General features: G+C 49.8%; 1 protein-coding gene across 3 annotated transcripts in view; it reads left to right on the top strand.

Annotated features, from left to right (window-relative positions):
* The window catches only part of RALGAPA2 (Ral GTPase activating protein catalytic subunit alpha 2), a 307,449-nt gene extending 298,508 nt beyond the window's left edge, over window positions 1-8,941 (top strand). For all 3 annotated transcript variants that reach the window (XM_012757359.2, XM_012757358.3, XM_076011174.1), the window contains 2 exons: window positions 1,952-1,991; window positions 5,249-8,941. In XM_012757359.2, coding sequence (XP_012612813.2) covers window positions 1,952-1,956 — 5 coding nt within the window. In that variant the 3' untranslated portion in view covers window positions 1,957-1,991; window positions 5,249-8,941. The remainder of the gene's footprint in view (window positions 1-1,951; window positions 1,992-5,248) is intronic.
* Window positions 8,942-12,613: the final 3,672 nt, after the last annotated feature.

Below are 12,613 nucleotides of genomic sequence, written 5' to 3'. Positions count from 1 at the left end.
ACCCCTCATCTCTAAGCACAGTGCTCCCTTCTGGTGCCTTCCAACACTGCCCAGGTTAGTTGATGCCTCATGCTTACCCCGAGGGATGCATCAGGAAGCTGACAGCTTACTCCTGTTCCAATGACTGGGACCCCACCCTTTGGGAACACTGCGTGTGTGTCAAGGGCAAGTGACATTTGAGCCCCATGGAATAATCAAGGCAGCCCCCAACTGTCTCCGTCTTTGCATCTCCTTAACTCACCCGTGGGTTGGCAGTCACTGAGACATTCTTTGTGGTCCGGCACACCATACCAGGCTGCGTCTGGGGGTGCACAGGAGAGGAGCGGAGCAATCCTCATCAGCAATTACAAACAAGTCCTCCATTGTTAACCGCGCCATCTGCTTTCGTGGTTTCTACCAATCGGGTGCCTATACGCACGGCATAACCAGCACGCACACAGTGCAGGGCTGCAGGGCTGCAGGGCTGCAGGGGAGCGAGATCAAGGAGCCCCTTCCTATAGAGACCCTTGGCTCACATTGGGGAATGTCAGTAGCACGGTGTTCTGAAAAGCTGAGACACCTCAACTCAAGGAAGACCTACACAGAGACGCTCTGTATTTGCCATCTTCCACGAGAGGAAACAGCCCCACGGCACGAGCAATGGGGGAGATAGGAAATCCAGATGATTGCATTATCCAGAGGGTCCAAGGAAAACACTCTACTCTGTTACCAACAATCGAAAGCAGCCCAGAACTTCTCATGCCCGAGGCGTGCAACCAACGTGTGGCGAAGGAGCAGTGTTAACAGTGGTTGGAAATCAAACCAAGTAGGACGGAGAATGTTACTGATCATCCACAGTCCATGATCAGTTATTGATCAGGAAACTCCTAACCCTAAATAATTTTCCTTTGGGGCAGGGATAATTTTCATCAATAGAAACATGTTTTCATAGAAGTGCACATTTCTTTCAGAGAGCCAGAGCGTGGAGAATGTCAGTGGTCCTTCTTCCAATGGCATCCTGAACCACTGTCTTAGAAACTGGCCCTGGTCGCTGTGCCAACCTTGGCAGATGGGGTCAGCAGAAAATCCAAGTTTACAACTGTGGTCGTGCAGACAGTGGTCCATGTCACCGCTAAATGTCCTTTGTCCAGATTTGATGGTGGTCTGTTGGCACTGAATTCAGGAGACTTGTTGGGGGTTGGGAGTGAGAAGCTACTGCCTGACTTAGAAAGAGGGCGCATTTGCCCCAAGGAAAATAGGAAACAGAATGGTACAGAAGGGGTGGGGTGATTCGAAGACTGTGTCACAAAGTATGGAAAAACTAAGGTCCTCTCTCAGTTCCGTGTGACCGCAGAGAAGCCTGCAGCTCTGTGGGTGAGAACGTGAGCCCATGGTCTGATTGTGACGCAGCAGTGTCCCCTCCCGAGCCTTCCAGTTGCACAGCATGCTGCGTGTCCCCTCCCTGGGGACTGTCACATCGCAGATCACACTAGTACTGAATTAACACACTTTGTATAACTCAGAAACCTGCAAAATGAAACTTAGAGACATGTAAACTTGCACACCTAGAGGGTTTTGATTATATTTTATTCATGGAATTCCAAATGCTTTGTCTCGAAAACTGTTTTATCTTTAGCTATACTTTAGGCCACACCAGTGGGAAAAGTTTGGACACCAGGAAGAGGACACGGCTGTCAGTGCTGCGCGCTGCCTGCAGGGCTCCTAACAGGACCTGCGCTTTTACATCTTAGGAGTTTTAACGTCTCTTCATTTCACCTTTGTCATTGTCACGTCAGATAGTGTTTTGTCCTATTAAGTAGAATTTTCACGTGAATTTTCAGTTCTTACTGATCTGCAAGGCTTTGAGGCTGCTCCAACAGCTCAGGAATTATTGGCACTGTGTTAATTATCAAGTTGGAGCTACGGGGTTACCGTGCTTGTATTCATTTGATTTTATGTTCTTTCCCTTCAGATTAAAATCCACAAAGGTCCCGTTACAGTATCTGAGCAAGGTAAGGCTGTCGGTTCAGTGGGCTCACCCAAGCACCCTGCTTTTGGGGAGGGGGTGGGGATTTCTAACAGGCCCCCTCCAGACCTGCCGCTGCGCAGTGACCCTCGCCATCCTGGGCCTTTGCTGCCCCCACCCCCCTCCCGAGGGGCCCTGCAGAGCTCCTGCCCCTGCGTGTCTGCATGCTGCCGCTGCCCAGGGAAGCCCAGCCTCGCCTTTCTTCTGCCCCGATCACTCCGGGCGGAATCCGACACCAACACCTGCCATCACAGAAAATGTCTTTGTTGCCCGCCCTTTTGTGTGTGGGGCTGCAGGGAGCCGATGGGCACCGGGGCCGCCCCCTTTTTTGTTGCCTCAGCCTGGAGGAGCAGGGTCTTGAGATGGGCCGATAAGACGCGGCACGTGCTGGGCCGGCCTTTGACCGCCAGCCTTAATGGAGGCCGCCAAGGCCTCCACGCGGGGAGGGCAGGTTGTCGAGGGGGCTGCTGAATGGAACAGCTGGGGGAGGAAAAGCAGACAAAAGCTGGGGAGCACAGAGGGTGGAGAACCCGGGGGTCGGCTGCAGTCTAGGACCCAGAGGGCAGCCTGGCCATGGCAGGTGTGACCTCCCCAGCCTGGCCTTTCCGTCCTGGGTCTGGGCTCCAGGCCCTGCCCAGAGCACTCTGATGGATGGCAGGCGCCTTGGCAGGGCTGGCTGAAAACCCCGTCCCGGGGGGCCTGGGCCGTCCCAACTCACAGGCTCACAGGTGGCAGAGAGCAGTTAATGACGACGATGATGGTAGTGATGCTGCCGAAGGAGAAGGCGAGTGAGTGAGCTGTCATTTATTAGCCCTGTCACCCGCGGTGCAACGCATGGCACAGGTGCTGGTCACTGTTTGTCTTAGTAGCTGTGGAGGTGGGATGTTAGGGTCTAGGCTTGTTGGTTTATCCAAGACATCACCCTCCTCCACCAGGCAGGGGCCGTTACCTCTGCAGGCCGGGTGAGCAGCCAGAACCCCAGCCAGCTGACCCGCAGGCCACTTGCCCTTTCTTCTCCCTTAGGCCATGGCTTTGGCCCAAACTGGGCTCACTTAACCCCCTACAGGTGACAGCCGCAGAGCCCACATGCTTACATCAAGATGGGGCAGAGCAGGGCTGTACTACCCCCTCCCAGGTCTCCTGCAAAAGTTTTTATTTGCGGAGCCCCTCGTGTCCATGCACGTCCTTCCTGTTCCTGCAACCCAAGTGGTGAGGTGGGGCCCGGGTGTCCTTTGACTAGGCCTCGGGCTCCCATCACCAGGAAAAGGCCACTCCAGTGGAGCCATTGCCTGCAGCTTGCAAGTGGCATTGTCACATTAGCAAGGCGGCCTTTCTCCTCCGTGGCTGCCTGCTCGTGGTGCAGCTGCTGCCTCGCCACCAACCTCGGGGCACGGCAGGCACATCCAGAGCCATCACAGGCTGGCGACATGCCAGGGAAAAGTTGGGGACGGGAAGAATGCATGCAGAAAGTTGGGGACTAGAGGAATGCGTGGGGCTCCGTGACACTGGCCCCAGCCCAACTCCAGGTGTGGCTTTGCCCTTTGCCCCTGGCCCTCAGGGTCCCTGTTCTCAGATGCACGAGTGCCCTTCACTGCAGAGCTTCGTGCCATGGACTCGGGTCCACTCAGTGGGACAAAGCTTGGCGTTGCTCTGTCCGTCCATATGGCCGCAGGAACTCGAAGTGCGCCCCTCCTTCCTTCCTTGTTCTCCCTGGGAGCATGGCTGGGGGTGGAGGGGCTACAGTATTTTTACTGTAATCCAGAATTAGCAAAGGTTTGCTCTTTGAAAATCACTTTATAGCTTTCAATTTACTTGCTTTTATTTTATTCATTTGCTTCCTTATCCCAATTGATCTGATTGTGGTAGTGGGTAGGGTGGTATTTCCAACTGGAGTGTTATCTGGGAGTAAAGCAGGCCTGTTCCCCCCACTACCCCCACCCCTGGGTTAAATGCTGTTGCCCACCACCAGCTCCAGGGGGTGGAGAGATGCCTTTTAACAATCCCGCCTCTGTCATGGATGACAGTCTGGCTGTGCTGCCTTTGTCAAAGGCAGTCTGTTTTTAAATACAAAAATGGTAGGCCAGAGGCCCAGGACGACTTCTCTCTCTGCCCGACCTTACTGAGCCTGGAAGAAGGACGGCCACTGTAAAACCCAGCCCCTGGAGTCGGAAAGTGCCGAATTTCAGAGCCCCCTGGACCAGGCTGCCTCCACAGGTCCATGTATGTTTGCAAGTATTGATTTCAGCAGCTCTTCCTAGAAAATAATAAGGTAAAGTCAGAAAATGAAAAAGGTGCTGTCTGTGAATAAAATAACCCACTTAAATTAATTTTAAATACAAACAACAACAATAGTAATAATAACGTCAAAGGCCAAAGCCCTACAATAAAGCCTGTCGGGGGAAGATAGAGAAACTCTGCTTTTGAGGTTTGTTCCCAGCAGAAGTCATGCAGGGAAACTTAGGTCACAGTACGACAGGGTTTAAAAATACATTACGAGGGGAAAGGTGATGAAATGATCCTCTCGTTCGCAGAACAGTCCTAGGGGAGAACGAACTGCTCCGGCAACAGCGGCTGGGTATTGCACCAGGCATTCCTGTGTTCCTCTGAGCATGCCTGCAGCAGCCCTGGGGAACAGGAGGGGTGCGCGTACGCAGGTTTTAATTTTATTCCCTTTTCTCTCCAGTGCTGAATAGCTGTATGCTCATCTGGACTCATTCAGACAAGCAATTTAGTCCTGACCTCCAGTTTCGACCCTTTGGGGAGTAATTGAGTTGTAACTCATGGTGTAAAACATCAATATGTAAACACGTGGAGATCCCAATAACACCAACAGGGCTCCACAAAGCTTCCCATAAAAGTTTCACTGGGTTTTTCACTGACTCTGGTCAATGCTTCTTCACTGGCCACTGGTCAATGCTTCTTCACTGGCCACTCCTCGAATCTTTTACTATAATCAGATGCCTTCTCTCTTTATTCTTGTGAATTGGACATAAGTCTCAGTTAATTTCAAAACGCTTCTTTTATGCTGCAGAAAAGCCCAGGACAAAGATCAGGAGGGAAGACATTCGTGTGTTTATTCATTCAACAAACACCGTTGCAGGCATAGCACAGGAGTAGGTCATCAAACCCTCTTCCTGGGGACGTGGTTCTGTTTCTTCTGCACACCACGCATCCTCTCTTAAATCAGTGGCCATAGAGTGTCAGCTGACTCCATGACTTGGCCATTGTCTGCTTCCTTTGCAGGGCCCCTGGCCTCCAGCCCGAGTGCCAACCGCGAGAGCCCATGGGTAAGGAGGAGACAGATCAGAGACTCTCCCGCCCTTCCCCGAGCCTGTAAACCCGAGACTCCAGGAAACTTTCTGAAGTCAAAGGTGAATTCCACTCAAATGTTTCAGACGGGACTTTCAAACTAGACTGCACCATCTTGTCCTGAAACCTCACAAGCCTTTGGCTTCCAAAGAAGAAAAGAAGAAGTCACCAGTAACCCGAAGCAAACCCACTTCCACATGGCCATGGGTGTGGCTGCTCTAGACACAGCCCAGCAGGAACAGATTCTGAGCTTTCAGGGAGGGTGCAGAGGGTGATTTCTGTACCACCAGTTGTCTTCTCTAGTTGATAAACCCACGTATGATTTGTAGAGGGGCTGGCAAACACCTGTTTAATTGTTTGAGGAATTTTGTCTGCATTGATTTTGCTACTTATGTTAGGATTTATGCTTTACTCAAAAATTTCATCATCGCGGAAATTGGCTTTCCCCAGGGTCTTTTGCCCAGGAGAACTTTTTCCTCAGTTGTTGAGTGTTTTCCACCTGGTGCCTGTTGCCCACTGAGAAGAGGTTCTCCTGACCACCCAGAGGCCCTCCCGGTCACAACAGTGACGCTCCCATCCCAGAACACTTAGAAGATTCTAGAAAACAAGGTCCCGTCCTTGCAAGGGTTCCTGCAGGACAAGAAGTGTCCCAAGGCTCGAAACAGCACAGCACCACATCAACCTGAAGGGCATGCGCCAGCTTCAGGTGCTAGGTAGGCCGTGGCGGGCCCTTGTGTGTCCAGAAGCTTCACCCTGCAATCTCGCTCCTGTCTATTGCTCAGAGAGGGCCAAGGTGAGCCTTAGAATGTTTCTTGTCACACAGAGCTTTAGGGAAACAAATTTCAAGCAAGGGATTCCATCCTTATTTTTTACCAGTTTGGTTCCAAGGAAGGCATATTGGGCCTAGTTTTTTTTAAGTAAGAAAGAAGGAAAGAAAACAGAAAGAACGGCAAGCCCTGACTTCTGTCTGGGCTTGCCCGGCTCCCTTGCTGGGAGGCTCTGGGTGGGCCCTACCCACCCAGCAGCAGAGAAGCCAGTCCGCGGGGGAGAGCTGATTGGCTCAGGCCTCTGCTGCTCTCCTGGCCCTTGACCGGTCTCAGAGCTAGAGGTTTGCTCACCCCCAACTCGGAGGTAAACCCGAGAAATTCATGGAGTCCCTCCCCACTGCACAGTCTCTGTTCTCCTGAGACCATTTCACAGTGCACGCGCCCTGAGAAACGCCTTCCCCCACAACCGAAGAACAGCACCGTAACACGCAGCCACTAGCTAAAGGCTTGCAATGCGGAGACCTTTCCACCTTCCTCTGCCCTCTGCCCTCTGCCCTTGCACACACCGTGTGCTGCTGCCCGCAGCCTGCATGGTCACCAAGGGCCTGGAGAAGCCTCCCGAGCCTGCTCGCCCCACTGAGCAGCCGGTTTTTTCCATCGGCCATTGAGTGGGTTTGGCAGGTCCCTGACCTGTGTGGGGGACATGGCAGACCCAGATGCCAGACTCACGCTTGGGACAAGTGAGAAAGGACTGAGACAGCCATTGCTGTCAGTAGGGCAGACCTTCTGATTCTAGAGAGAATTTGTTTTTCTGCTTTCTAGGGGATTACAGGTAGGGTTTGAGGCCCACCAGGCAGAAGCAACTTGAGAACTAGCTGAACACAAGAGAACGAGGGACGTTCCAAAGCAGAAGTAAGCTTTAATCACTCCGGGCTGTCTCGTAAAGGGCCCGGTGTGTTCACTTATTGCTTAATGGCAATACAAAGGGTTTCCAGGAGTCATGGCTTTTTCTGCGGTGTCAGCAAATGCCACGATTCTTATTCTCCCACACCCCCATTTTCTTTCAGTGATTCGAGCTCTCTGGCCAGCGTGGTTTGGCCAGGGTCACTCACACTTGAGACTGTTGCTGAGCTGCTTCGTTTCATGTTTACAAAGTACCCAGAGCGTCGTTCCTGCAGGGATCGCGTGGCATGTCCTGGGCTCCAGAGTCCCCTGTCGGCCTCTGGCAGCAAGTAGCTTCCGAGAGGACGTCACATCTTCAGGGTAACCCCCACTGCAGGATTCCTGGCTTTAGCAGAAGAGAGTGTCAGGATTGGGAAGTCACGTTTAACTCTCACGGACTTCTGCTCCTTGATTTCATTTTGCCTCCACGAACCAGCGATCCTGACCTCGAAGCGGGAAATTCAGTTGTAGGTGGCAAATAACTCCACCCTCCCATAATCCTGGTGATTTTAACAACCCCATGACCCCAGGTTACAGCCAGCAGTTTTGTGACTGGAGTTTTTTTGAGCCCCTCGTTCTCAGTGACAGCTCTGGTTCGGAGGTTGGGAACGGGGCAGCAGGGAATCTGGCAACCATGTTTGCTTGTGATCACATGGACTTGAGTCATTTTTGTTATTTGGGGTGGAAAATTGAAATGATTTAAGTTTGTTTTTTTTTTTTTTTGCTTAGAAAAGCAAATATTGTGTTTTTGTAATAAATGCCTTTCAGCAAAATTGTGGAGGGTCATTCATCCGGTAGGGACCCACCTGAGGCACAGTGCTGACATATCACAGTAGTGTGACTAGGTCAGCCTTCTGTAAACAAAGGTGGCACTAATTGGCCCCAAATGTGATAAGACTCACTGGCCTCAGGCAGGCCCAGTCCAGTTCCCTGACTTCTCTGCACACTGGTCTCCAGATTTCCATCTAAAGCAAAGCTGATGTTTATAGTCTCATTGAGTAGGTTTTTGTACTTTAAAAAATATTAATTTCGCAAAACGATGACTTTTTAAAAATAGTCAAGCCTTCAGCAGACAGAAGCAAGGAAATTTAGCCTGGGCGAATGACTGTCAAAAGTGTCTTCAGCCGTTAAGCCTGTAGCTCCTAAAAGCCACAGGTTGTTGGGGGCGCCGGGGGTGGGGGTGGGGTGACCCTTGACTTTGTGATGTGTGCTGATTGATCAGACCCTTAGCCTTACAAATGAGATCACGCAGATCCAAGAGCCATGCAAATCCAGTCTTCCTGACCTTCCTCAGGTGGTCCCGCCTGTGCTCCGCTGACCTGTTGTATTCGTATCACGTGGAGGTTTGCTGAATCCTTTGAAACTTACTGTGATGTTGTGTTTGTAACTGTGTTACATTTATTACCATATCTACTGAAGGGGAATGCCCGCGTCTGAAGGGAAATTCAACATGAAACAACCATCGTTTTAGTTGCACTCATTATCTATGTATGACATACACATGAAGTGAATGTTTTCTTATGTTTTCAGGTCTACAATGTTTAGTAAATGTAAATAAGGAAAAAATTTGATAAATATGGTAAATTAAGTTATAGTATGTCATTTGATTCTTATTTTGCTGTCTCTTATTTAATTTCCCTGAGGCTGCACACCTAGGTGCGTGCTTAGGTGGTAGAGAGCTTCACGCGGAGCCCACCGGTGCAGGTGTGTACGTGTGCGCCAAGGCACGTGCCGGGAAAGCACACGGCCCCACTGACAGCCGCCACTTGACCCTCCAGTTAACCTTCTTCTCCTCTTTAACTCTGACTTACTGTGATGATTTAATAAAGCGGAAACACAGCACTTAGGTGCTATATGTTTCTTTCATTCTCATTATAGTTTGTAGGAAAATAAAGTTTACCCTGGTGTCTAATAAAAAGGTGGTTTGCATTTTTTAATCGGACAGAGTTGTTCCAAAGCATTTTTTTAACCAAAGCCTAAAATCGTATCCAAAGTGGTAACTAGTACCAATCCCAAGAGGTTTACAAATGTGTTTATGTAAAATTGACCTCTCGGTTCATAGCATAGAATGCTAAGCTCCAGTCCCAGGAGGATCTGAGTCCAAACATCATGGTTCTCATCTGTGTAAGTCCATTCCTCTGTTCGTGATTAAGTGGCTGGGTTGGTACTGCCTGTTTCTGCGATTTCTGTCAAGGCCCACGATGAGCTGCGCCCCTGGCACCATCTCGCCAAGCAGCACCTATACAAGTCACCCTTTTAGTGGTCTGGAGTCCCTGTCCCTCGTGAGCAGGAGGCAGACTTTGAGGGTTTGTCTTTGTGGATTAAGTGACAGACAAGAGGTAATAATGGCTTCCTGCAGGTGTGGCCAAAGCCAGGTTGATGGCCCTGCCCAGACTCCAACATCACTTGGCCTGGCCAAGTGGCCTCTGCCAGCGTCTTGGGCTACTGCCACGTGCTGGACAGCAGTGAACTCTCAGGACATTGCACCACCAAGAAGTCATTCATTTGTCCATGTAGCAACTATTTGTTGAGCACCTGTTACTCATGAAACATTTCAGTGGCCTCAAGAAAGGGCCTAGTGCCTTCCTGGGAGTGTCAAGTAGAGCCTGAATCATTTGGCCTTTTTTTTTTTGTAGCTTTTGACTGATAGCAAGAACTTGCTTAAAGGTATGTTCTGCTTTTAATACTTGGTTCCAGGCCGGGCGCGGTGGCTCACGCCTGTAATCCTAGCTCTCTGGGAGGCCGAGGCGGGTGGATTGCTCGAGGTCGGGAGTTCGAAACTAGCCTGAGCAAGAGCGAGACCCCGTCTCTACTATAAATAGAAAGAAACTAATTGGCCAACTAATATATATAGAAAAAATTAGCCGGGCATGGTGGCTCATGCCTGTAGTCCCAGCTACTTGGGAGGCTGAGACAGAAGGATCGCTTGAGCCCAGGAGTTGGAGGTTGCTGTGAGCTAGGCTGACGCCATGGCACTCACTCTAGCCTGGGCAACAAAGCGAGACTCTGTCTCAAAAAAAAAAAAAAGGCCGGGCGCGGTGGCTCACGCCTGTAATCCTAGCTCTTGGGAGGCCGAGGCGGGCGGATTGCTCAAGGTCAGGAGTTCAAAACCAGCCTGAGCAAGAGCGAGACCCCGTCTCTACTATAAATAGAAAGAAATTAATTGGCCAACTGATATATATATATAAAAAAAAATTAGCCGGGCATGGTGGCGCATGCCTGTAGTCCCAGCTACTCGGGAGGCTGAGGCAGAAGGATCGCTCGAGCCCAGGAGTTTGAGGTTGCTGTGAGCTAGGCTGACGCCACGGCACTCACTCTAGCCGGGGCAACAAAGCGAGACTCTGTCTCAAAAAAAAAAAAAAAAAAAAATACTCGGTTCCTCTTAGAATAAAGCTCGAGGTGGAGTTTTAGAGCTTTGTGGCCTATAAGTAGTGGATCTCAGCCTTGCGCATCAGCGTCACTTAGGAAGCTTCCAAAGTAAGATGCAGATTCCTAGCTCATCTGGCCACCCAGATTCTGATCCACCAGGTCTTGGGGAGAACCTCAGCGTCTGCTTTTCTTAAAGCCACCCAGAGGATTCTGACCTGCAGAGAGATCTGGAGCTTGGGCCATCCCCATCAGTGATGCTGTGGGCAGCACTGGCCCCTGTCTTGCCCCCCCTCCCGCCTGCATGTGTGCCGTCGGGGGAGACTCGGCCCCCTTCCTGGAGAGCAGCTTGTTGCTCCACAGAGGGAGACGCACTCCTACCCTTCACAATTCAGCTTTCCACGTGGGCCTCCAGGACTCCCTAGAAAGTCCCCCAAGGATAATTTAGGGCTACTTTTCAGACCTGGAGATGATTATTTGAAATTCAAGGGATATTGTTATGAAATCCTCATAAAATAGTTTACTTTCTTTATTGTATTGTATTATATTTTTTTGAGATGGAGTCTTGCGATGTTGCCCAAGCTGCTCTCGAACAGCTGGGCTCACACGATCCTCTCGCCTCAGCCTACTTTCTCATAGCAAAAAGATGGATGGGTGGAGAAGCAGTCCAGCCCATGGTGCTCCATGTAAGCGATCAAGTCATCTTCAAGAAATACTCATCAAATCTTAGGACTTATCATGCAAAACTTTCAGCAGAATTCCAAAAAGGATCCAACTTCCAGTGGTTCTAAAAGGACCATTGTTACCAATAATGCTCTTATCCATCTTTCTTGGCTTAAAAAAAAAGAATATTCTTAAGGGACACCCTAGCCATAGTATAATTCTCTAAGTATTCCCGGAAAAAAAGTGCCAGAGTTATTTATGTTTCCTACAATAAACAGTATCTCCCAGCGAGAAGACTCTGACTTTTATATTTGCTCACTTCTGTATACCTTTGAGCTGGCATTATGGTGCTGTGTATGTGCATAAAACTCAATCGAGGCCACTTTGGTTTATTAAACCATCTATGTCAAGGGGCACCATTATCCTTTGCTCTTCCTTCTATAAATGGAAATAGTTTTAGTTGCATTTCATTTTTCAAACCAAAATGTGAAGATCATGGAGCTTAGAACACAAAGTAAACTTCATCTCTGCACATTTGGTTTCCTCAAGGCACAGATCACAGTGGGAAAGGTCATCCTCCATACTGCAACCACGTCCTTCTATAGGCGCAAAAGCCAAGGCCTAAACACAGTGGCTCACTGGCTTCACATAGTCAGAAAGTGGGGCTTCAGGCAGGAGCCCAGGCTCCTGGTCCCCACTTGTTGATGACACCCCCATTCAGCAGCAGTCATCGTTCTTAACCAGTGCATAGACTGTTGAAAATGTAGTTTCCATGTTTTTTGGCCACTGTAAAGGTGTCCCTACTGCTAAGTCAGAGGCCACCTTGACTCTACTCTTCGCAGCCTGGGAGACTCTCGAACTCTCCCCATATGCAGAGAAGAATATGCTGGAGTTAACCTATCTCTGAGACTCCATAAACCACTGGATAGTACCTCCCTGGCAGGACAAATTGCTCATGAAAAGACAAATTGCTCTGCTTCTCAAAAACAGACTTTGAGACGAAGGACCTGGAGCAAAACCGGGTTCCCACGCTTGTCGGTGTGATGTCCCTGGGGGTCTGCCACACTCCAGAAGGTCGCTTTCTGTGCCCTGCACTCAGATCCACACATTTATTAAGGACTTGCTACAGTTTGGTCAAAATTATTTATTGTCTCCTGAAAAAGAGTTTTTATGTTTCAGGAGTTTCAGAGAAAGAAGGTAAAGACACTTCCATGTCATTATATACCAGAAGAGCCACCCTTGAGTGGAGAAGAGACTTGCTTTCACAACCCAGGTCAGAGACTCTTAGCATGCTGCTTGCTGCAACTTCAGGCGTTTATTTTCACCCTCAGAGAACATGACAAGACCAGCCGACAGCCCAGAGAGGCAGGCCCATTCCAAACAATAGTGATATTCTCTCTGCCCCAAATGTGCCCTCCAAAACACTCAGTCAAGCAAACAGCAGCAACAAGACAGCAGGAACTCTCTGAAATGATGCTGTTTCTGAGTAATGGAAAAGAATTTGCTGGAATTGGAGAGTGCATCTTTTTTTTTTTTTTTGTCATTGTTAGCATTTTAAATT

This window comes from Microcebus murinus, chromosome 16, assembly GCF_040939455.1.
Source record: "Microcebus murinus isolate Inina chromosome 16, M.murinus_Inina_mat1.0, whole genome shotgun sequence".
Taxonomy (NCBI): Eukaryota; Metazoa; Chordata; class Mammalia; order Primates; family Cheirogaleidae; genus Microcebus; species Microcebus murinus.
This window is presented reverse-complemented; position numbering and strand designations above follow the sequence as displayed.